The sequence below is a fragment of the Indicator indicator genome, chromosome 12 (genome assembly GCF_027791375.1).
Source record: "Indicator indicator isolate 239-I01 chromosome 12, UM_Iind_1.1, whole genome shotgun sequence".
Taxonomy (NCBI): domain Eukaryota; kingdom Metazoa; phylum Chordata; class Aves; order Piciformes; family Indicatoridae; genus Indicator; species Indicator indicator.
Window position 1 is genome coordinate 3470951 of NC_072021.1, and position 25349 is coordinate 3496299.

A 25349-nucleotide genomic window follows, 5' to 3' on the forward strand; every position below is an offset into this window, starting at 1 on the left:
ATGGGGAGGTTGCAGTCTAGACATTCTCCTCCTCAAATCCATCTTTTCCTTTGTGAACACACCAAGAATAGACTCTAGGGATGAGACTCAAGCACTCAGCTTCAGCTGCCTTGAAATCCTTAGATGGGGAGGTTGCAGTCTAGACATTCTCCTCCTCAAATCCATCTTTTCCTTTGTGAACACACCAAGAATAGACTCTAGGGATGAGACTCAAGCACTCAGCTTCAGCTGCCTTGAAATCCCATGGAGCAAGCTAGGCACCCAGGCTTGCTCAATAGCAAGTTGCCCCAGGGGAGGTTTAAGTTGGAGAGTAGAAGAAACTTCTTGCCTGAAAAGGCACCCCCCAGGGATGGGGCCTCAACCACCTCCCTGGGCAACCTGTTGCAGTGTTCCAGCAGCCTCCTACTGCAGAACTTGTTCCTCACATCCAATCTCAATCTGCTCTGCTCTCGTTTCAAACCATTGCCTCTCATCCTGTCCCTGAAGGCCGTTGGGAACAGTCCCACTTCTGCCTTTTTGTCCCATCCTTCAGGTACTGGAAGGCTGCTCTAAGGTCTCCCTGGAGCCATCTCTTCTCCAGACTGAACAACCTGAGGCTCCATCCCTAGAGATATTCAAGGTCAAGCTTGACAAAGCTCTGAGCAACTTCTTCTAGATGAGAATGTCCCTGCTGACTGCAGGGGTTTGGGCATTGGAGCTCCTGCCTGGTTTTCACAGCCGTCCTATGACACTACAATGGCCACTGCTCTTTGCTCTGCATTCAAGTGCATCTCTCATTTCTCTCCCCAACCCCTCTTTTTTTTGCCTCTCTACTCCACACAGCCTTCATTATCATTTCTTTTTTCCTAGTCCACAGAATTTGCAGCATTTAATGGAAACTGTCCTCCAAAGATTGCTTCAGGCTGGATCTATAAATCAAAGCAGGAAATCAGGCTGCATATATAAATCAAAACATGAAATCAGGCTGCATATATAAATCAAAGCAGGAAATCAGGCAGCATATCTCAATGAAAATATAAAATCAGGCTGTATATCTCAATCAAAATACAAAATCAGGCTGCATATCTCAGTCAAAACATCAAATCACACAGGATTAAGGAGAGCACTGAAACCTTACTGGATAATCTCAAAACATTTCTCCTCTCCTCTCACTTTCCTTGTATTTCAAAATAAATCACTAACTAGAAAATGAGATCATTCTTCAAATAGCTTCCATCATGTAGATGTCAACCCTGCTGGGGTTTATTTTCTTCTGGTAAATGAGGCTGAATCAAAAGGCTGACTCTGAAAGAGAAGTTGAAACAGATTGTGATTTGCTTTCCCTCCCTCTCCTCTCTTAAACTTCCGGTGGCTTTAACATGCACTTCAGAAAAGTCTCTTCCTCAGGAGCTTCTTTCCTCCTCAGCTTCTTTCTTTAATTTTTTTTTAATGTATTTATTTATTTTCTTCCTTTCTGGAAGAAAAAATGAGGAGTTTTCACTATAATCCATAAGGCACAAAGATGTAAATAGAAGTATAGATGTAAGTGCAAAGAGTATAAATAATGTTGATATAGATAGGCACAGATACACATAGAGATAGAGAGGAGAAAGAGAGAGAAATAAAAATAATATAAATAGAAAGAATAATGTGTTATAAAAATAAAATAGAAATAGAGAAATATAGGTATAAATAAATGTAAGTATAAATTTAAGTATAAACACAAGTATATGTAATATAAATATATATAACTTTATAAATACATAAATAATAAATATATAAATGCAGACATATCTAAATATGTAAGATAAATATATATATAAATACATAAATATATAACTGCAGGCATATATAAATATATAACATAAATATCTATCAAGGTAAATCTGAATGAAACACAAACATAAATGAGGCTGAATCAAAACACAGCCTTGTAAAGAGAAGTTGAAACAGATTGTGATTTGCTTTCCCCCCCAACCCCTCCTCTCTTAAACTTCCAGCAGCTTCCACATGCAGTTGTGAAAATTCTCTTCCTCAGGAGCTGCTTTTTGCTCCTTCTAGAAATGGTTGTTGCTCGGTCTCGTGGCCTAACTGAGCACGGTTGAAACTTATCACAGGCTGAAATCTCTTTCAAGAAGTATCAAGGGAGGAGGAAAAAAAAAAAAATTTTTGCAATAAGACAAAAAAAAAGAAATAAAGAAATAAAGAAAAAAGGAAGGAGAAAGGAAGAAAGAAGGAGAGAAAAAGAGAATAAAAGTGAGAAAAAAAAATCAGTTTTGATTTCTACAGAAGATGCTGAAATTGGAGCAATAATTAGGAGCATTAGGATGCACCCTGAGCATTTCTTCCCTTCAGGAGCAATGCAGCTATTGAGATAGGCCAATGTTGCCATGGTAATATGTCACAAATTGCTGTCACCTACCTAAAACAGCTGCATAGTACAAGGGAGTCAGGTTGGGCTTTGGTTGTGGGGCTTTAGTTCATGGATTTTATAGCTGCTGCTGCTTCTTTTTTTTTTCTTCTCTCTTTTTTTTTTTATTTTTACATTTCAAAGGGAATAAATCCAGATTTCCTTTGGAATTTGCAAGCAATCCTGCTGAGATGTGGTGAATAAACCACAGTTTATTCTAGTTTGTTTTTTCCCCCCCTTAAATTTCAGTGGGAATAAATCTTATCTTGATCATCTTCCAGTGGTTTTAGAGCCTTTTTAATTTTAATGGGAGTAAATCTTATCTTGATCATTTTCTATTGTTTTCAGAGCATTTTGATCATCTTTACCATCTCTATTCTATATTGGTTTTAGAACATTTTTAATTTCAATGGAAATAAATTTTATGTTGATCATCTTCTATTGGGTTTAGAGCATTGTTAATTTTCAGTTGCAATAATTCTTATCTTGATCATCTTCATCTTATATTTGGTTTAGAGCATTTTTTATTCCAGTGGGAATAAATCTTATCTTCATCATGTTTATCATCATTATCTTCTCTATCTTATATTGGTTTTAGAGCATTTTTCATTTCAATGGGAATAAATCTTATCTTGACCATCTTTTTCTTATGTTTGGTTTAGAGCTTTTTTCATTTCAATGGGAATATATCTTATCTTGACCATCTTTACCGTCCTTATCTTATATTGGGTTTAGAGCACATAATAATATATAATAAATCTCTCTTTGCTTTAGAATTTACAAACAATTCTCATAAGGTGTGGTGAATGAACCACACTTTATTCTATTCTTCTTGCAGGGAAATATTTCTTTGGCACAAAACCTCTCAGTGAAATACCTTAAATTGTAAAATATCATAGTAAAAGGCCTTCAAATGCAAAATCTCTCAGCAAAACACTTCCAAATGCAAAATCTCCCAGCAATATACTTCCCAATGCAAAATCTTCCAGTAAAATACCTTCAAATGCAAAAATCTCGTAGCAAAACACCTCCAAATGCAACATCTCTCAGCAAAATACCTTCAAATACACCTAAGTTTCTGCCATGACCAATAGGTATTTATTTAATCTCTTTTTTACTCTGACTGTTAAGATGATCATGGGACTGAAAGGGTATGCTGAGGTGTGGTGACAGCTGTATGGATCTCAGTCTTCACTCCTGTCATTGCTTACAGCTTGATTTTCAGCATGGTCAAGCACTCAAAGGCCTGATGAAAGAAAAAAAGCAACATGAAATTGGAAAATGCCCAACAAAAGGCTGTCTTTAAGTCCATAAAGTGTCTTTAAGTCCATAAAGTGCTCTGTGGGTGCAGGAATAGATATTTAAGGGAAAGTCTACTGTTCCCTCCTCACCCATTCATCTCTATTGTCACTTCCCCACCAATGCATCTCTATTGTCACCTCCTCACCAATGCATCTCTATTGTCACCCCCTCACCAAGGTGCTCTACTCAGCAGCCTGAATGAAAGCTGCCATTCGTGACAGCAAGCTTGAGGTGATGTCATGAAATGAAGGAATGCAGAATGAAGGAATGCAGATGTTCATTAGGGAATGCAGAATGGAGGAATGAAGAATGAAGGGATAAAGAATTGCATTAGGGCATGCAGAATGAAGAAATGCAGAATGAAGGAATAGAGAATTGCATTAGGGAATGCAGAATTGCATTAAGGAATGCAGAATGAAGGGGAGTAGAGTGAAGAGATGCAAAGCTGCATTAAGGAATGCAGAGTGAAGGGATGCAGAATTGCATTAGGGAATGCAGAATGAAGGAATGCAGAATTGCATTCGGGAATGCAGAATTGCATCACAAAAGAAAAAAAAAAAGGCACAGCATGTTCTTCTGCCTTGGGAAAGCTTTGCAACAAATCCAAGAAATCAGAGCCTTTTCTTTCCTATGCAGGGCTTGTGTGTGATTCCAAACAGCACCACCACGTCTCTGTCGTTGCCATCCTTCTTTGATAGATGGGGATTAAACCCAAGCAGTGTAAGCAGAGCTTATCAGAAGCTTCTGTGTGCTTCTGTGATGCAGCAGTAGCCTCACATACCCAAGATCATTAACATTCCACCCAAGCCTCACCTATATAATGCTGCAGACTCTATAGCTACCAAAGACATAAACAGGCTTTAGTGTCCTGAGGATAAAAAAAAAAAAAAAAAAGCCAAGCCAAGGCCACAGATTTGGGAGCAGCCAACCCTATTCATTGGGATAATCAGCTCTGTGAGCCCAGCCTGAGAGGATGGGTGCAGAGCAGCGAAGGCAACGTTCAGCAGTCATCAGCTGGGCTGGTTTTTTGCTAATGTCTCAGAAAATGTGTATTTTCCTATAGAGTTGAATAGAAACCTAGCTTAAAAAAAAAATCAGAGTGGAGGGGACATCCTTAACCACTCTGCCCCAAGCCTGGAGCCTTCATGGTGTTGTTGTGACCGCAGGTACTCTGCAAACCTGTGAAGGAAAAGGAAAACATTTTGTGGTTGTAACAATGACAATGACCATTAGAGAGCCTGCATAAGTTCTTTGCAGTTTGGAGCAGCCTCTTCTGTAGTCTTAGAATCATAGAATCAGTCAGGGTTGGAAGGGACCACAAGGCTCATCCAGTTCCAACCCCCCTGCCATGGGCAGGGACACCTCACACTACAGCAGGCTGGCCAGAGCCTCATCCAGCCTGGCTGCAAACACCTCCAGGGATGGGGCCTCAACCACCTCCCTGGACAACCCATTCCAGGCTCTCACCACTCTCATGGGGAAGAACTTCTTCCTCACTTCCAGCCTGAATCTCCCCACTTCCAGCTTTATTCCATTCCCCCCAGTCCTATCACTACCTGAGAGCCTAAAAAGTCCCTCCCCAGCTTTCTTGGAGCCCCCTTCAGATACTGGAAGGCCACAAGAAGGTCACCTCAGAGCCTTCTCTTCTCCAGACTGAACAGCCCCAACTCCTTCAGTCTGTGCTCAAAGGAGAGGTGCTCCAGCCCTCTGATCATCCTGGTGGCCCTTCTCTGGACACCTTCCAGCATGTCCATATCCCTCTTGTAATAGGGGCTCCAGAGCTGGACACAGTACTCCAGATGGGGTCTCACCAGAGCTGAGTAGAGGGGGAGAATCACTTCCCTTGACCTGCTGGCCACACTTCTCTTGATGCAGCCCAGGCTCTGCTTGGCTTTCTGGGCTGCAAGTGCACATTGACAGCTCCTGTTGAGCTTCTCCTCCACCAGCACCCTCAAGTCCCTCTCCTCAGGGCTGCTTTCCAGCCAGTCCCTGCCCAGCCTCGATTTGTGCTTGGGATTGCCTCGACCCACATGCAGGACCCTGCACTTGGTCTTGTTGAACCTCATGAGGTTGGCTTGTGCCCACCTCTCCAGCCTGTCAAGGTCCCTCTGGCTGACATCCCTTCCTTCCAGCCTGTCTGCTGCACCACACAGCCAAAGACTCATCCAGGATTAAACTCCTCACACCAGGATGAGGTTTAGAAGCACTTGTGCTGTGTGCTCCTTGTGCAGGATTCCTTTTGTGTGTTTGTGTAAAGTTTCTTTGCAGCCTGGCTTGTTTCCTTTGCTCTGATACCTCTGGACACTACTGAGCCTGAGAACACCAGCACTCTTCTGCTTTTCAGTTGCTGTTTGCTCTGTCACACATCAGATATATTTTATATCAGATCTTGGTATGTGGGACCTGCACAACAAACACCGATTCCAAGACCACTTCCTAGCCTGGTTTCTGTCTTCTGTGCCAAGTCAAACCAAGCAGCTTTGAGGCTCACACAGCATTGATCTGATGCTGTCCAAGGAGGGAAGCCTCTGGTGTTTCAGTTCAGAAGGTGCTCAGCAGGTTGTCTTGAGTGTCTCTGGAAGCAACAGTTGCACTGAGAGTTTCTTTGGTCATCTGTCTGAGTTGTGTGTGCATGACGCTGGGCAGGAGCCATTCAATCATCTTAAAAAGCTATTTAAAGGAGGGCAAGCAGGTTTTGTGTTTTCAGTTAATCCATAAAAACAAACAAGCTGGAGGAGCAGACAGTTCAGGTGACCCTAAAGTGATCAACAAGGTTGCAGCCCATGGACAGCATGTTCAGTAAAAAGCTGAGGGGTCACCAGGGTCAAGCCTCTCCTCTACAGGCCAGTGGCATCCTGGCCTGGATCAAGAATAGCATGGCCAGCAGGGAAGTCATCCTGCCCGTGCTCAGCACTGCTTAGACCACACCTTGAGTACTGTGTCCAGTTCTGGGCTCCTCAGGTTAAGAAGGACATTGAGTACTTGAATGTGTCCAGAGAAGGGCAACAAGGCTGGGGAGGGGTCTGGAGCACAGCCCTGTGAGGAGAGGCTGAGGGAGTTTAGCCTGGAGAAGAGGAGGCTCAGGGCAGACCTCATTGCTGTCTACAACTACCTGAAGGGAGGTTGTAGCCAGGAGGGGGTTGGTCTCTTCTCCCTGGCAACCAGCACCAGAACAAGAGGACACAATCTCAAACTGTGCCAGGGGAGGTATAGGCTTGAGGTGAGGATAAAGTTCTCCACAGAAAGAGTAATTGGCCATGGAATGAGCTGCCCAGGGAGGTGGTGGAGTCACCATCCCTGGAGGTGTTCAATAAAAGCTTGGATGTGGCACTTGGAGCCATGGTTTAGTTGTCAGGAGGTGTTAGGTATTAGGTGATAGGTTGGACTCAATGATCTCTGAGGTCTTTTCCAACCTGGTCGATTCTGTGATTCTCTCTTCTTCAATGGCCAGCATATCTGAAGAGGGCTCTGCCCCTTCTGCCTTCAATCCTGATCCAGGAGTTCCTGAATCCAGCTCAAAAATCCACCTCCTGAATATGGATCCTGTCTGCTGCTGAGTCCAGTCTGTGACTTCTGCCACAGCATCAGTGGTGATGGTGACCAATTGCCATGAGGGGCCGGGTTCAAGATTGGTTTGTAGCTATTTCTATCTATTTGGTTTCATTATTTTCATTAAAGCTGATTTAGTTTCTTTCCCACCTCATCAGTCTCTCTCCCTTATCCCCTTTCTCTTCCCTTTGGGAATCAGAGGGGTTCTTAGAGAGCATCTGGAACTCATTTGGTGGCCAGCCCAGCCTTGCCCTTTGACAGGTGGATGCCACAGCCATCCAACATGAAAGTCTGAACATTGATTTGAATGCTTTCTTGTGTATCACAAGGTACCACAGAGCCTTTCTAGCAAAACTCTCAACCTCTTTTTTCTCCAGAAGTTTAGATGGTCATCAGCATGGTGAGACAGAAGCTTAATCACGTGGCCTGCTGATATATGATGCACAGGGTACATGTACAGGTGTCTGGGTGTGGGTTTGTTTTCTACTCTGAGGACCATGGTGCTGCATAAGACTGGATTCAGGGTTTGTAAAAATAGTAGAAATCAGGTGTGGTGCTAAACAGATTTTAAAAACCTGTTCTAGAAAAGAATGGATCCCAGGATCCCAGGATGTTAGGGGTTGGAAGGGACCTCTGGAGATCTTCCAGTCCAACCACCCCTGCCAGAGCAGAACCATAGAATCCAGCACAGGTCACACAGGAACACATCCAGACAGGGCTGGAAAGGCTCCAGAGAAGGAGACTCCACAACCTCTCTGGGCAAGCCTGCTCCAGTGCTCTGTGACCCTCACAATAAAGAAGTTCCTCCTCATGTTGAGGTGGAATCTCCTGTGCTGTAGTTTATATCCATTGCCCCTTGTCCTTTCACAGGGCACAAGTGAGCAGAGCCTGTCCCTGTGCCTTCCTTCCTGACCCCCAGCCCTCAGCTATTGATAGACATTGATCAGATCCCCTCTCAGTCTTCTCCTCTCCACACTAAACAGCCCCAGGGCTCTCAGACTCTCCTCATTAGTCAGTCCTCCTGTCCCTTCAGCATCCTTGGAGCCCTCCCTTGGACTCTCTCCAGCAGATCCCTGTCCCTCTTGAACTGGGGAGCCCAGAACTGGATGCAATATTCCAGGTGAGGTCTCAGCAGGGCAGAGCAGAGGGGGAGGAGAACTTCCCTCGATCTGCTGGTCATACTCTTCCTAACGTTTCCCCGTTCTTTACTGATAACAGGCGATAGGATTAAGTGGACAGCATCTTTAAGAATGAAGAGTCAGCTGGAGGAAGCTGAGATAACGAAGAAAGAACCGGTCTGCCTTTATTTCTGTTACATTATGGAACTCACAGAGAGCCTCTGCTAGTGCCGCGGCAGGGCTCTTGCTGTGGGTGAGCAGGATGCTCCCCAATGGCAGCAGACACTGAACACAGCCTCAACTGCTGACCTTTTAGGACAGAGCACAGGCTTCATAGGCTGCTGGATATTAACTTCTCCACCCGGAGGAGAACCTAATTTAAGTGAACGTACCGTGTACAATACACAGGGGAGCTGCAGGTAAAAGGGGACCTGTAGCCGATGGATGGGGAAGACTGTAAATTCCAAGCACCTCAGCCAGTGGGATAAATGGAGAGGGAAATTTGCCTCTGGGACTTTAGGATGAAAGGGAAGCAAGCTGCGCCTTCCAGCAACTTGAGATTCCCTAGGGATTATTATCCCACGGACTTTCCCCTTTATTCGAATAAGGTTTTACAGCACTCCTCTGTCTCCTCTAGCGACGGACAGATTCTCCTTGCGCAGGTTAGCAGCGGTCGTCACCTCAAGCACCGAGCGGCTGCGACCGGGGGGCGGCTGCGACCGGAGGGTGGGGGGGGGGGGGGAGGGGGGGGAGGGAGGGGGAGGGGAGGGGGCGCGCTCCGTCGGGCGCAGCCGCTCCCCACCTCCAGGCGTTGCCCCCTGCCTCTGAGGGCAGGAGCTCTAAGAGGAGCGGCTGAGGTCGCCGGAAGCGGTGGGCGCAGGCGCGCTGGCAGCCGACGGCAGGGTCGCGGAGGCGGCGGGCAGCTCTCGCGAGAGCGGCGGCGCGTGAGGCGCGGTGCCGTGTGGGAGTTCGGCCCTTTCCTGCTGCCTGTCCATCTTGGCGGAGCGTCTCCGGTGAGTGCGGCTCGGCCGGGGCGGCGCGGGCGGGCCGGAGGAGCCGCTTGCCGGGTGCTAACCCCTCCCCGTGTTCCCCCTTGTGTTCCAGTTACCGCCCGAGCCGACGCGAGGCAGCAACATGGTGGCCGCGAAGAAGACGGTGAGTGGGAGCGGGGCTCACGTGGCGGCGGCCCGGCCTCCGCCAGCGGCGGGCGCGGCGCGGGACGGGCAGCGGAGAGGGATGGGTCGCGTCGTGGGATGGATCGCGTCATGGGATGGGTCGCGCCGCGATGAGACACAGTGGGCCCCGGCAGGGGATGGCGGTGGCAGGAGGGCCTGGGCACAGACCCGGGTCGCCACCCTCAGAGCTCAGATCGCGTCCTCCGTGCACAGGCTGCCGGCCGTACCCTACAGATGCCTCCCACCGGCTTTTCTGCCCTCGGGTTCCTTCAGTGCACTACCCTGGGCTGCTGGCGGGGCTGCCCTGCTAGGAGGAAGGGGGAGCTGGTGCCGAGTTCCTAGTGCGTGTGGAGCTTGACATTTGCATTTCCTGACATGTTCTTGTCTTACTCTTTGAGCTGCTCTAGAAGGTACGGGATTCTTGTTCGATGGTGGTTTTCTTCCTTTTAAATGCACTAATTGCTTGTCAGGAGCACCATGCTCTCCTGCTGGAGTGTCACCTCCTATTGCTTGTGATTATGTTTCTGCTAACCACTTGAGAAATACTCCAAACCTGGCTTAGATTTGCAGAGCAGTACTATTTACTTGCATTTAGCTAGCAGAGCTTTGATTAAGGCTTGTGAAATGCACCTGGATGTTAATGGTTAAAACAAATAGAAGCAACAGTGCTTCAGGATGTATTTTCCTATCGTAAGATCCGTGAGGATGAGAGATTTTTATGAGATCGACCAACCATCCCCATCTCTTATCCACAGACTTTCTCATACTCCTGTGGTAGGCTGGCCTTTTTTGTTCCATGATGGAGATCATTAATAAATGAGTGAAAGTTTGCCTATATTTGGAATTCCTTAACTGCTGTATGTCCTGCACCATTTTGCAAGCTGTAGACTAACACAACACTAATGCTTTTCTCTGTCTTTTTTTTTTTTTTTCAGAAAAAGTCCCTAGAGTCCATAAACTCCAGGCTGCAGCTGGTTATGAAAAGTGGTAAATATGTGCTAGGCTACAAACAGACTCTGAAAATGATTAGGCAGGGCAAAGCCAAGTTGGTCATCCTTGCCAACAACTGTCCTGCTTTGAGGTAAGCAGATGTGTGAAAAACTCATTCTCCTTAAGAGATTCTTCTTTTTTTTTTGGGGGGGTTACAAATACAGAGTGTACTTAATATTTATTGCTGCACTGAATTAAGAATGCAGAATGCTTTGCCGGCTGTGAGTCCTCTGAAGTTAAAGTGATGATGAGTTTGGTGTATAACGATTTCAGGTCTGGATGTGTTCAAATGCTTCCAAACATTGCTCTAGATTTCCAATCTAAAGAGTTCAGAGGATCCCAGGACGTTAGGGGTTGGAAAGGACCCGTGGAGATCTTCGAGTCCAACCCCCCCTGCCAGATCAGGACCATAGAATCTAGGGCAGGTCACACAAGCACACATCCAGACAGGGCTGGAAAGGCTCCAGAGAAGGAGACTCCACAACTTCTCTGGGCAGCCTGTTCCAATGCTGTCACCCTTACACTAAAGAAGTTCCTCCTCATGTTGAGGTGGAACCTCCTGTGCTGTAGTTTCCATCCACTGCCCCTTGTCCTCTCACAGGGCACAAGTGAGCAGAGCCTGTCCCTGTCCCTTCCTGACCTCCCTGGATCTGCTGGACAGTCTCAATGCAAGCCAGGATCCCATTGGCCTTCTTGGCCCCAAGGGCACATTGCTGTCCACCAGTTAGTTGAATTTTGGGGCCCTTTTTGTCCTCAAAAGCTATTGGCAGGTTCAAGAAACTGTAAATACAGAAAACCAAAATAAGCTGCTTGAGAAATGGCAGGGGGCTGTTTAAGGTAGGCAGGGATCTTGAAAGTGTCTGAGGAACAGTATTGACCACTGGAAATCTGAATGAAATCTTACAGGAAGGAGAAAAGATGATGGAGAAGAAAAATGCCAAGTTCCTTTGGCAGCCAGCAGCAGCCAGTTTTGGGCTCCCCAGTTCAAGAGACAGGGAGAGTTATGAGGATGACTGGAGGACTTGAAGATCTCTGCTGTGAGGAAAGATTGAGAGCCCTGGGGCTGTTTAGTCTGGAGAAGAGAAGGCTGAGAGGGATCTGATCAATGTCTATCAATAGCTGAGGGGTGGGTGTCAGGATGAAGGTGATGGTCTCTTTTCTGTGGTACTCAGCAATAGGACAAGGAACAATGGGTACAAGCTGGAACACAGAAGATTCCATCTCAACATAGAGATACATCTTTATTGTGTGGGTAACATAGCCCTGGAGCAGTATGTCCAGAGAGGTTGTGGAGTGTCATTCTCTGGAGGCTTTCCAAACCCACCTGGATGCATTCCTGTGTGACCTGCCCTGGGTGACCCTGCTCTGGCTGAGGGGTTGGACTGGACGATCTCTGAAGGTCCCTTCCAACCCCTGCCATTTGGTGATGCTGTGCTGTTGTCTAGCACTGTGTGGGAAGGTTTCAGGGTGATGGAGCCAGAGGTGCTCTGGCTGTGTCACAGCTGGTCAGGTGTGTCAGTGCCTAACTGCCCTTTCCCTGGACGCAGGAAGTCTGAGATCGAGTACTACGCCATGCTGGCCAAGACTGGCGTCCACCACTACAGCGGCAACAACATCGAGCTGGGCACAGCCTGCGGCAAGTACTACAGGGTCTGCACGCTGGCCATCATCGACCCAGGTATGGCTCTCTGGCACTCCACCCACCACTGCTTCCTCCATTCAGCAGCACTGAGCAGTAACCTGCAGGGCTGAAGACACACTCTGCTGTCACAGAATCCTAGAATGGCCAAGGTTGGAAGGCACCTTAGTGGTCTACTCCAACTGCCCTGCCGTGGGCAGGGACACCTCTCAACTACACTCAAGGCCTTGAACAACCATCCACAACCTCCCTGAGCAACCCATGCCGGGGCCTCACCACCCTTGTACTGAAAGAATTTCCCTGTCCTTTTGTGTCAAGTTTAAGTTATAATTTCCTCTGACCAAGATCCTGTTCTTTCCTGAGTTTAGGTTCTTAGAATCTGGGATTTCTACTGCTCATGTTTGCAGAGAGCTCCTCATACTGCCAAACCCTGTGGCCTTGAGTTGGTCAGTACTGATGCTTCAGTGACTGAGAAGCAACTTCATGAATGCCCCCTCCCTGGAGGTGTTGAAGGCCAGGTTGGATGAATCCTTGAGCAACGTGGTCTGGTGGAAGGTGTCCCTGCCCTCACAGGGGGGTTAAAATTAGATGACTTTTAAGGCCGCTTCCAACCTAACTATTCTATGCATCTATGTTTCTGAGCACATCAGGTAGAACATGAGCGTCTGCTACATGCTGTTTCATAGAATCACAGAAATGGTCAGGTTGGAAAAGCCCCTCAGGATCACCAAGTCCAACCATTAACCCTGCTCCACAAGGCTCACCCCTAAACCACATCCCTAAGCACCACATCCAAACCACCTTTAAACACATCCAGGCTTGGGGACTCCACCACCTCCCTGGGCAGCTCATTCCAATACCTTGTTTCATTTGCCTTAATCTAAGGCAAAGGGTTGTGAATTGTCCTGCTTCCCAGAATGATCCATACCAAAAAATCCCACATGCAGCTGGATGCTGATCCAGGAGTGAAGGTCACCTGCAGTGTTTTATTTGGTATCTGTGAGTCTGTGTGCAATCAACAAGCAACTGAATATGAGCCAGCAGTGTGCCCAGGTGGCCAAGAAAGCCAAAGGCATCCTGGCTGGGATCAGCAATGCTGTGTCCAGCAGGAGCAGGGAGGGGATTGTTCTCTGGCACTCAGCTCTGGGGAGGTCACACCTGGAGTGTTGTGTCCAGTTTGGGGCAGCTCAATCCAAGAGAGATGTGGAGGTGCTGGAGCCAGGGCAGAGGAGGGCAAGGAAGCTGGGAAGGGCCTGGAGAAGAAATCTGATGAGGAGCAACTGAAGGAGCTGAGGATGGTTAGTGTGAAAAAGAGGAGGCTGAGGGGAGACCTCATTGCTGTCTACAACTCCCTGAAAGGACCTTGTGGAGAGGTTGGTGCTGGTCTCTTCTCACAGGGAATTAGTGACAGAACAAGAGGGAATGGCCTCAAGCTGCACCAGGGGAGGTTTAGACTGGACAGTAGGAAAAATATTTTCAGGGATAGTGGTCAGGCATTGGAATGAGCTGCACAGGGAAGTGGTGGAGTCCCCAAGCCTGGATGTGTTTAAAGGTGGTTTGGATGTGGTGCTTGGGGATGTGGTTTAGGGGTGACCCTTGCAGAGTAGGGTCAATGGTTGGACTTGGTGACCCTGAGGGGCTTTTCCAACCTGAACATTTCTGTGATTCTGTGGTGTGGTAGCACAGATTTGCTGAAATTCCTCACATGGTCTGCTGATGAGGTGACTTTCCATCCTCTCTACAGAATCTTCTCAGAGTGACTATTTGGTTGTGTTTGTTGCCCAAAATGCAGACTGCTTCCTGCTGTGTAGCAACCCCCCTGCGAATAATTCTCGCTGTCCTGGGATCTGTGACCAGGGGAGGCTAGACATTCGCTAGAGGAAAACTGCATTGTGTCCTCCAGGCCTAGACTGCTGCTCTAGGACTGGCTTTGTGAATGCTAGTGACAGCTGCATAATCATTGCAAAAAGACTTTGTGTTGCTTTGAAGTTGATATCTGTAGAATCAGTGTGTTGGGGATTTTTAATCAATTTTTACTGAAAGCAGATCATTCTGTGAGTCCTCTTTTTCTTGTTGTTGTTTTACAGGTGACTCTGACATCATCAGAAGCATGCCAGAACAAACCAGTGAGAAGTAAATGCTGTAAAGGTCTTATTTCTACAATAAAACTGGTTACAGATGTGTTTTAAGAAAACAACAATAATTTGTATTATACCTTTGCTGGCTTCAGGGAAGAAACTCTATAAATGGAGATTGGTTGCCACTGATGTGTTGCCTGTTCTGTTGGCAGTAACTGCACAGGGCAAAACTTTGCCTGTTTCTTTAAAAGCTCTGGATCTGGACAGGTAAGTGGAGGAAGACTTGGTCATGGCAAGTATGTTGCCAGTTCCCAACAGGCTACAATTTCCTTAGTTGTTTGTTTCAGAGTGTTACTCCAAAACCAATGCATATTGAGAGGTACAGTAGCAAATTTGGGTTGTTGGTGGGAGATCCCAAAGGTTTTACTTGCACTTAAAAATCAGACTACTTCATCAAGTTAATCACAAAGCACCTGAGGCACATTATCCACCTCCTTTGTCTTCCAAGAGAATATGGTCCTGCTCTGGCAGGGGTGTTGGACTTGATGATCTCTGGAAGTCTCTTCCAGACCCTAACACTCCATGATTCTATGATTCTGTCACATGGCAAAGAGGATAGTTGCCAGACTTGATGTATGACATCCTGGGCTGCACCAAAAGCAGCACTGCCAGCAGATCCAGAGAGGTGATTCTGCCACTTTGTTCTGGTGAGGCTTTACCTGGAGTGCTGTGTGCAGATCTGGAGTCCTAAGCACAGGAAGGACATGGAGCTGATGGAGAGGGTCCAGAGGAGGGCCACAAAAATGATCAGAGGCTTGGAGCAGCTCTGGTACAAGGACAGGCTGAGGGAGCTGGGGGTGTTCAGCCTGGAGAAGAGGAGATTCCAAGGACACCTAATAGCAGCCTGCCAGGAGCTGAAGGGGGCTACAAGAAGGCTGCAGAGAGACTGTTTGCAAAGGCCTGCAGGGACAGGATGAGGGGAAATGGCTTCAAACTAGAGAAGAGCAGATTTAGATTGGATATCAGGAAGAAGTTCTTTGAGGGTGCTGGAACACTGGGACAGGTTGCCCAGGGAGGTGGTTGAGGCTCCTTCCCTGGAGATATTCAAGGTGAGGCTTGACAGGGCTCTGGGCAACCTGATCTCATTGGGAATGTCCCTGCTGCCTGCAGGGAGGTCAGACTGGATGAGCTTTGGAGGTCCCTTCTGGGCTGGATCATTCTCTGATTCTGTGATTGTATTTCCAATAACTTACCAATGAACTTCTCCAAGCTGGTTTTACACTGGTGCCCTTTTGTAGTTGTTTGAAGATGTTACACAGAAGAGCTGATGTTGGCAAATCACTGGTGAGGGTATCCCTGCCTGCAGCTTTGTGCTTGTTTGCTGTAAGACCAGTATGAGGGTGGTGAGACTCTTGAAGAGGCTGCCCAGGGAGCTTGTGGCTGCCTCCTCCCTGGGGGTGTTCAAAGCCAGGTTGGATGAGGCCTTGAGCAGCTGAGTTGAGAGGTATGTCCCTGGCCATGGTGGGGAGGTTGGAGTAGATAATTTCTGAGGTCCCTTTCAACCTGAGCCAATCTGAAGTGAAACCTGGTTGCTGTGAGTGCTGTCCCACTTGTTCTGTATTCTGGGTGTAGATCCAGAACTGTATCCACACAGGGTACTTAAAATATTTACCAGCAGAGCCTAGTGGAGGTAGAGGAGGGAAATGCAGAAAGACAAGCCAAATAAATTCATACCCTAAAAGTATTTCAAAACAATTCAAAAAAATAACAGCATTTTATTATTTTGCACAGCTTACTTCAGTTCTTTAGTTCTGCTGAATTAGATTTTCTTCTTTTTTTTGCTAGGTACTGAAATGTTTATATCATATAAAGATTTCAACATTTCTTATCTGCAATCAATGCAAGAACACAGGGTTATAGGTGCAGGGATCCAAAAATACTCTTTTTCAACTTCAGACACCAGGATTTGTGGTTTGTTTTACTTTGAACCAGTTTAAGAAAATAGCTCTGACCACTTTGTGTGTATAAATAAAGAATGCAGGATACACTTTGGTTTGATCAGTATTTTAGTCTGTTTTCCAACTCTTCCATCCTCTTGGTCATCTCTTCCAGTAGGCAAAGGTTAAGGAAAGAGCTGCTGATGGGATGCATGAATAGAACAAGAGTGGTTGCTGCCTGATGGCTGTAGGCCATTGCTGCTCTTTCTCTTGCTTACCCTCTTGAGTCCCAGCACTTTATGAGAGCTGGGACTATTCAGTCTGGAGAAAAGAAGGCTCCCTGGAGACCTTATTGTGGCCTTCCAGTATCTGAAGGGGGCCTACAAGAAGGCTGGGGAGGGACTTTTTAGGGTGTCAGGGAGTGACAGAACTGGGGGGAATGGATCCAAGCTAGAGGAGGACTGGGGGAATGGAGCAAAACTAGAAATGGATAGATTCAGATTGGATGTTAGGAAGAAATTCTTCCCCATGAGGGTGGTGAGACACTGGCACAGGTTGCCCAGGGAGGTGGTGGAAGCCTCATCCCTGGAGGTTTTTGCAGCCAGGCTGGATGTGGCTGTGAGCAACCTGCTGCAGTGTGAGGTGTCCCTGGCCATGGCAGGGGGGTTGGAACTGGATGATCCTTGAGGTCCCTTCCAACCCTGACAATCCTGTGATTCTATGTGCTACTCCCTTATTCAGCCTTGACCTAACTGAGCTGAACTAATCTGTGAAGCCCTATTCATTAACAGACACCTAGACAAGGGAGCTCAGGCTGCTGCTTCTGAGAGCTGCCCCTTCTGCTCTGTCCTAAAGGGAAGCTAAACAGCTGGGAGCTGTTGCAGGTTGTGTCAAACCTACTGAGGCTGCTGTGCTGACAGCTGCCTTGCAAAGACTGACCTGGCAGGGAAGGTGTCAGCCTGCACTTAGCATCTACTGGCTGCAGGAGGCAGAACACAGCAGCTGCACTGCTGGTGGAGCACCAGATGCAGCCAGTTGCTTCAAACAGTGCTCCAAATGAGGAAGAGTTCAGAGGGCTGATGACATTTGCATGAACAGAATGCAGTTAAAAATTACCTGCGTCCACACCATCCAAAGAAACAACCCAGAGAGTGTGACTCTTGCATTTGACCAGTCATGCCTGTGCTGTCCCTGAAGGGGTTTGCTATTAGGGGGTTATTCAAACATCCTTATTAAATAAATACCTTGTCCCTTTCTATGAAAGAGGCAGATTTCAAGCCTTAGGATCTTGAGCTTTCAACTGGAGTAGATTGATTTGAGCTATGGAGCCAGCTTTGGCTGTGTCCCCATTCCTTTCTCAGCTGCCCCCTCGTCTCTTACATGTAAAAGGATATATCTCTGGCTGAGTTTCCTGACTTCACTGGTTGCATAGTTCTGGAAGGTCACAAGGTTTTCACATCTGCACTGCTCTTTATCTTTCAAGGTTTTTGCTGAAAGAAAAAAAAAAAAAAACCAACAAGCCAATCAAACAGTAAAGCATTGGCTAAATGCTGAATAAATCAAATGGGATGGGGCAGCACGTGGTAGTTGGGTTATGGTTAGACTGGATGATCTCTTCCAGCCTTAGTGATTCTGTGACTCTATGACAAGGACTTGGAAATGCAGGGCAGGTTTAACACAGCTTCCTGTTCCCAGCACATGCCAACATCCAAAGGAAGCTGGAGCATAGTGAATATAAGGAGAAACCTTTTCACTATGAGGATGACAGAGCCCTGGAGCAGGCTGCCCAGAGAGGTTGTGGAGTCTCTGACTGGTCTGAGGCAAATTTTGTCACCAGAGGAAAAGAGTCTATGAGACAGGGCTGTGCATTCAGAGAGCAGGCTGAATGGTTCTAGACAAAAGTAAGCTGATTACCTGTGGTGGAGTGAGTGTGACCATCCTCAAAAAGGTACTTGTGGTGTACTGCAAGATTGGGACAGGCAATGACATCTGTGATGGCTATGGTGGTTGAGTCAGATCCTGCAGGAAACCCCCCAAAAAGTCTAAAAATCAAACCCACTGCATTTAATTACAGAGTTGTTATTTTTGGTTTGCTTTCCACTCACATGCACTGAGTTCTCCTTAGTTAGAATCTCACTGCCTGCAGTGAGGATCTTTGATGGAGAGGAGCAGGGGGACACAGGGATGTGAGGGAAGCTGAGCTGTTAGGGTTGTTAGGCTGCATTTACTGTACCCATGACTAAAGTTGTGGGTTGCAGAACTGGAAGGGAGTTGTGAAAGGTTCCTGTGAGAGACAGAAGTGACTGAAAGCTGAACATGCTTTAAAATGCCAAGCAGAGAGTGTTGCAATGCAAGCTTCCCAGCAAGGGCTTGGTTTGGATGGTGTAAGGAGCATGCAGCCATGCATTTGTTAGAGTGACTCTTAGGTTTTTTTTTTTTCTTTCTGTACAAAGCAGATCTGAACTGCAAAAGGAAGGTGGCTTGGAGTTGGGGGTGGAAAAGGGAATGGGGTGAACAGTTCTCTCACAGGTAAACTGTTAAAGTTCTCTACAGAAGGCAGCACAAAGGAGCAACTGAGCAATGGGGAGACAGCAAGACAAGACACTGAGTTAAAATAGCCCACCTGAAGTCTGTGGAGCAGTCTTAGGAAGCCTCCCAGATGATGGATCCTGCTGCTGAGGTGGCTCTCTCAAAGCTGGTGTAGAAAGAAATTGCCAAAGGAAATGAGATTGGAAAAGCAGCAATAGAACTGTTCACATTCCCTGGAAACAGAGCTGTTTCTTGCCACTAACTTGGTGTTTGTCTCTATGGAGAATGCCTCAGATCTGTGCAGTTTAGATGAGGTCCAGTGTGAATGGAAACTCCAGGACTCACCCTTCAACTCTCAGACTAGCAGAGGAACTCCTCCAAAACCAGAAGTGCTTTATGAACAGATGGAGAGTAGTAATCTGAAATGACAGCAACCTGCCTTGTGCCCTTCAGTGGGAATTCCTGCATGTTCCATTGCCATCTCTCAGCCCCTTGGGGTGAACTGAGTAAGGATAGAAACTGCTTGGAATAGGAAGGAAAGGCTTAAGGCTATTTTCTCCTTTATAATGGGAGACATTGATGAGGAAGTTGGGAGAATTCAGGTGAGAAGGATGCCTTGGAGGATGGAGTAGGGAGGTGGAAGATGCTTCTAGACTCCAGAGATTGTTTATAGCTATTGGGATCTCCCTTGATCTACTGAATTTTGACACCCATGCTGTTAGGCAGCTGTGCTAAGCTACACTGGGAAGGAGATGAGACTCTCTGGGTGGAGGCTGGAGTGACTGAGCATGAGGATTGCTGGGAATGAACCAAGGTAAGTTGTTGAGTAAGAAGATGACCACCACAGTTCAGTGGGCAGAACTACAATATTCATATAGATAAAGTAGAGCTGGGGGCAGGCAAACCTCATCAAGTTCAATAAGGACAAGTGCAGGGTCCTGCAGCTGGGGAGGAATAACAGCAGGCACCAGGACAGGTTAGGAGCTGCCCTGCTGGAGAGCAGCTCCATGGAGAAAGACCTTGGAGTGCTGGTGGACAGCAAGTCCTGCATGGGACAGCAATGTGCCCTGGTGGCCAAGAGAGCCAATGGGATCCTGGGGTGCAGCAAGAAAAGTGTGGCCAGCAGGTCCCTTCCAACCCCTAACATCCTGTGATTCTGTGACTATTTGCAGCCATGAGAACCATCTGCAGCTTGGAAGAAGAACAATGTTCTGCTGCCATCTGATCAGGGCTGGGATCTGGTGACAAAAAGAGTTCTGTGGCCATGTCATGAGAGGTTCCCATAAGGCTCAGAGCAGGGGTGAAAAGGCAACCATGATGAGTATGCATTAGGCAGGACATTGCTGTAACCTCCTCAGTGCTTCCAGTGGGATGAGAAATGAAGCAAGGCAATGAATGGGAACCTTCTGCCTGAATTTCTCTGAAGCAGCAAAAGAGAGAGCTACCTTTTTATTTTTCAATAGTGGCAATTAAGAATTAATAATAACCAGCAGCTCTTGTCCAAAGCTGGTGCTCTCTTGCAGAATAAAAGGAAAAAATGAAAGGAGATTAGGAGGGCTTCTGCTTTACTTGGGAGCATGCCTCTACAGATGGAAGTAGGGATGAGAGAGGCTTAGTCAGTGGAATCATGAAGTTCAGAGGGTTTCCCAGCCTTCACAGGCTGCAGCCTCAGAAGTCCTCAGCTAAAGACTAAGGCTGGAGTAAAAGTGAAATTAGTGCTGTTGCAAAGGAGGGGAAAAAAATAGGCTGTAAACCAAAACAGAAGAGGGAAAAAAAGAAAGAACCAACCAACCACCCCCCCCTCCAAAAAACAAACAAACAAACAAAAAACCCCAACAACAAAAAAAAAAAAAGGCAAAACCAAAAAAACAAGCAAAACCCAACAGGTTCCAGCTTGGAGGCAGAATTTCTGGTGGAGTGAGTTGATGAGCAATAGGTAGTCCTGGAGTGTCCAGAAAAGTAAGTCTGGCTCAGTCATCAGTTCCCAGGCGTGAGGCAGTGCCTGTTGGTGAGAGGAGAGCAGCAGAGAGGCCTCAGCTCTGCCCAGCTACTAGACCTGCAGTCCAGAGACTGCCACGAAGGGGCAGGATTGCCTTAGTTTTTGTGTCAGTCCTGAAGTTAAAAAGCCCAGATTTTCCAGCTGGTGGTTGCTAAACAGCAACGTGGGTGCCTGAAAGCTGCATTTCCACCAGCGAGCTCTGGGGTTTGCTAACCAGTGAGCATCCTGACAGCAGCTGCCAGGCACTTCCAGCCTTGGCAGTTCTAGGGAGGTTCTGCTGCCCCTCTACTCTGCCCTGCTGAGACCACAGCTGCAATCCTGTGTCCAGTTTGGGGCTCCCCAGGTCAAGGGAGACAGAGACCTGCTGGAGAGAGTCCAAGGGAGAGCCAGAAGGATGCTTAGGGGACTTGAGCATCTCCCCTGTGAAGAGAGACTGAGAGCCCTGGGGCTGTTTAGTGTGGAGAAGAGAAGGCTGAGAGGGATCTGATCAATGTCTATCAATAGCTGAGGGGTGGGTGTCAAGGGGAGGGGGCCAGGCTCTTTTGGGTGGTGCACAGGAATAAGCCAAGGAACAATGGAGACAAACTTGAACAGAGAAGGTTTCACCTCGGCATGAGGAGAAACTTCTTTACAGTGAGGGTGTCAGAGCCCTGGAGCAGGCTGCCCAGAGAGGTTCTGGAGTCTCCTTCTCTGGAGACGTTCAAAACCTGCCTGGATGCATTCCTGTGTGACCTGTCCTGGATGATCCTGCTTTTGGTAGGGGGGCTGGACTGGATCTCTGGAGGTCCTTTCCAACCCCTAATGTTCTATGATTCTACAATTAAAACCAAGTCCTGAGAATGTGTGAGTGGGGAGGCCTTAAGCAACCTGGGCTAGTGGAAGGTTGGAACTGGGCTAGTGGCAGGGGGTGTTGGAACTAGATGACTTTTAAAGTCCCTTCCAGCCCAAACTTCTGTGACTATAACATGCTGTCCTCTTTGTCTGAACAGCTTTTGTCCCAGCTCACATTCCCTTAGTTGTTCTTTTAGGCCTGCAAAAAAAAAATTAAATGAAATCTATAAGCATTTATTCCTCTTCTCTCTCAGTAAAAGGGGAATATTGTTACCTTCACAGATCTGGGCTCTGAGCTCTTCACTTATGTCCTCCAAAGCTGTGAAATCCTCAGCATAGAAGAGATGTTTGTATGAAGGCTCTGATGCAATTTCCAGCAGTTCTTCCTCAATGGCTTTGCCTATTCCAACGGCATAGATAATGATACCTGGATGCAAAAGAAGGTGCACATGATTATTACATCAGCAGTCCCAAATCCTCGTTTCCTGACAGGAAAAAAATGAACATTACTCAGTCTAGAGAGAGAGGAAGGGTGAGGATGAGGAATGTCTGTGCTGGGGAACTTGAAAGCCAACTTTTAACAGTTCAGCCTTAATGTGCTTTAGGTAGAGAGAGTTATAGAATGGGTTGGGTTGGAAGGGACCTCCAAAGCTCTTCTAGACCAACCTCTGCAGTCAGCAGGGACATCTTCCACTAGATCAGGTTGCTCAGAGCCCTGTTGAGCCTCACCCTGAATATCTCCAGGGATGGGGCCCCAACTACCTCCCTGTGCAACCTGTTCCAGTGTTCCAGCACCCTCATGGTGCAGAACGTGTTCCTAACATCCAATCTAAATCTGCTCTGCTCTAGTTTGAAGCCATTGCCTCTTGTCCTGTCCCTGCAGGCCTTTGCAAACAGTTGCTGTGCAGCCTTCTTGTAGTCCTCTTCACATACTGGCAGACTGCTATTAGGTCTCCCCAGAGCCTTCTCTTCTCCAGGCTGAACACCCCCAGCTCTCTCAGCCTATCCCCATAGGGAAGGTGCTCCAACCCCCTGATCATTTTTGTGGCCCTCTTCTGGACCTGCTCCATCAGGTCCGTGTCTTTCCCGTGCTGAGGGCTCCAGAGATGAACACAGACTGTTCAGAAGGGTCTGTGGGGATAGGATGAAGGGCAAGGGTTTGAAACTGGAGGAGGGCAGATTCAGGTTGGACATCAGGAGGAAGTTCTGCACAGTGAGAGTGGTGAAATACTGGAACAGGCTGCCCAGGGAGGTGGTTGAGACCCCATCCCTGGAGACATTCAAGTCAGACTGGATGTGTCCCTGTGCAGCCTGTTCTAGTTGGAGGTGTCCTTGCTGAGTGCAGAGGGGTTGGCCAAGCTGCCCTTTGAGGCTCCCTTCCAAGGCAGTGCAACCTGTGCAGCTGTGCAAGCATATCTCACTCACCACTTCGCTTGGCTCTCATCGCCCACTCCGAGACTTCATCCTGGGCTCGTCCGTCTGTGAACACAATGGAGATCCGAGGCACACCTGCTGAAAATGGTCTTGCTCCTTCTGCTTCTGTGAAGCTTCTTTCAAACATTTGCCTCAGGGCCAGCCCTGTCATGGAGCCTCTCCCCATGTACTTCATTTGTGACACAGCTTTCTTCACGTCCTTGGCCGAGCCGAACTGCCGCAGCGAGAACTCTGTGCGCACCTCTGTGGAGTACTGCAGCAGCCCAACCCGAGCAGCTTTGGGGGAAATCTCAAGGGAATCCAAGATGCTTGTGACAAACTGTTTGACAGTTTCAAAGTTGTCCTCTCCCAGGCTTTTTGATCCATCAATGACAAACACCAGGTCAATGGGGCCTTCAGTGCACCCTGCAAGACAAGTGGCAGAGCGTTCACACCATCAGAAAGCTACACAGCACCCAGAGAGGCACCTGGGAGACTGCTCCCACTCACAGATCATAGCATCACAGAATGGGCTGGCTTGGAGGGGACCTCCAAAGCTCATCCAGTCCAACCCCCTCTGCAGTCAGCAGGGACATCCTCCACTAGAGCAGGTTGCTCAGAGCTCTGTTGAGCCTCACCTTGAATATCTCCTGGGATGGGACCCCCAGCCACCTCCCTGGGCAACCTGTTCCAGTGTTCCAGCACCCTCAGAGTGAAGAACTTCTTCCTGATATCCAATCTAAATCTGCCCTTCTCTATTTTGAAGCCATTGTCCCTCATCCTGTCCCTGCAGGCCTTTGCAAACAGTCCCTCTGCAGCCTTCCTCTGGCCCCCTTCAGGTACTGGCAGGCTGCTATTAGGTCTCCCTGGAGCCTTCTCTTCTCCAGGCTGAACACCCCCAGCCCCCTCAGCCTGTCCTCATAACAGAGGTGCTCCAACCCCCTGAACTTCAAGCCCCATCCTGACTTCCCTTCTAATTTGTCTGTCTCCCCAAGTGAGTACTTCAATACAAGGACTTCTGCTGAGTACCATGGAGAACACATTTGACACCTCTGGGCACAGCAGGTTTTTCAAAGCAATAGACCTGCAGAAGTTCAGCCTGTCCTTGTAGTAGAGGTGCTCCAGCCCCCTGATCATTAGAGATGATCATCCTGGCTCATCCAAGCCAGTGTGTCTGAAGAGGTTGTGTACAGTCTACATCCAAACCATTCTATGATTCTGTACACTAAAGGTGATGGAAACGCAATGAATATGAACTACCAGAACTATGTCAAGATCACTGCATAAAGTCAAGACAGGGCAGCAGCTCATGGGGAATGGTTTCAGTTAGGACTGAGATCAGCCATGAACATGCTACCATCCTTTGGGGAGTAAGTCTCCCCAAGGCAACCATTTCTGCCAGAATAAATGTTTTTAGTGAGTTCCAGCAGAAGAGTTTCTCCTCTGAGTGTTCAACAAGGGTGATGTGATAAATGCATATCAATGCTCTAAGCAGGTCAAGTTGGAAGGGAAGCAAATGGAATGAATGGCATTTGAAAATGGGATATAGAGGTTGAGAGGTTCCCCTGCCCCTCTACCCTGCTGAGGCCACACCTGGAATCTTGTGCCCAGTTCTGGGCCCTTCAATTCAAGAAGGACCTCAGAGAACTTCTTGAGAGAGTCCAGCACAGAGCCACAAAGCTGCTGCAGGCAGTGGAACATCTCCCTGTGAGGACAGGCTGAGGGAGCTGGGGCTTGGAGCAGAGGAGCCTGAGGGCTGCCCTCATTGCTAGGGATAAAGATGTGCAGGGCAGTGTGGGGAGGATGGAGCCAGGCTCTGCTCAGGGATGTCCAAGGACAGCACAAGGGGCACTGGGGGCAAGCTGGAGCAGAGGAGGTGCCATGGGAACAAAAGGGAAAACTTTTTCCCTGTGAGGGTGGCAGAGCCCTGGAGCAGGCTGCCCAGAGAGGTTGTGGAGTCTCCTTCTCTGGAGACATTCAGAACCCAGCTGGATGTGTTCCTGTGTGACCTGCCCTGGGTGATGCTGCTCTGGCAGGGGGGTTGGACTGGATGATCTCTGGAGGTCCCTTCCAACCCCTCACACTCTGTGATTCCATGAAAAGCTCCACAATATATGAATCTGACTGAAGTGCATATTCCTTGATAATAAGGTTGCATTTTGGACTTATGCCTGATGTTTGGAAAGAACTGTTGGGTGTACCAAACAACTCTTCCAGTCTGTTAGTTTTTTGCTCACAGGAACATCAAGTGAATTCTTCAAGACATTTCCCATCACACTCACCTATGCTTTGGGCTTTACAAATATCAAAGCAGTTTTGAAGTGAGGCACTTTTTGTGGTGAGGTCAAATCATTTTAGAAATCAAAGAAACAAATGCTGCCTAAATCATAGAATCACAGA

At 47.7% G+C, this 25349-nt stretch overlaps 2 protein-coding genes and 1 non-coding gene across 3 annotated transcripts in view; 2 read left to right on the plus strand and 1 right to left on the minus strand.

The window, feature by feature from the left end:
• The first annotated feature begins 9327 nt into the window (after nt 1–9327).
• On the plus strand, nt 9328–14437 carry RPL30 (ribosomal protein L30). The gene is made up of 5 exons (XM_054385453.1): nt 9328–9371; nt 9463–9513; nt 10469–10614; nt 12071–12201; nt 14250–14437. Exons 2-5 carry the CDS (start codon nt 9493–9495, stop codon nt 14297–14299), a joined length of 348 nt encoding a protein of 115 aa, XP_054241428.1. The 5' UTR covers nt 9328–9371; nt 9463–9492; the 3' UTR covers nt 14300–14437.
• On the plus strand, nt 13982–14113 carry LOC128970468 (small nucleolar RNA SNORA72). Its single transcript, XR_008489191.1, has one exon. It is a non-coding gene; the product is annotated as a small nucleolar RNA SNORA72 (small nucleolar RNA).
• A 1861-nt stretch (nt 14438–16298) lies between the features above and the next one.
• The window catches only part of MATN2 (matrilin 2), a 65104-nt gene continuing 56053 nt past the window's right edge, over nt 16299–25349 (minus strand). Inside the window, exons 20-25 of the mRNA XM_054385377.1 lie at nt 22962–23375; nt 21811–21963; nt 18801–18872; nt 18092–18196; nt 17572–17667; nt 16299–16351 (exon numbers count right to left, since the gene is read on the minus strand). Coding sequence (XP_054241352.1) covers nt 16299–16351; nt 17572–17667; nt 18092–18196; nt 18801–18872; nt 21811–21963; nt 22962–23375 — 893 coding nt within the window. The remainder of the gene's footprint in view (nt 16352–17571; nt 17668–18091; nt 18197–18800; nt 18873–21810; nt 21964–22961; nt 23376–25349) is intronic.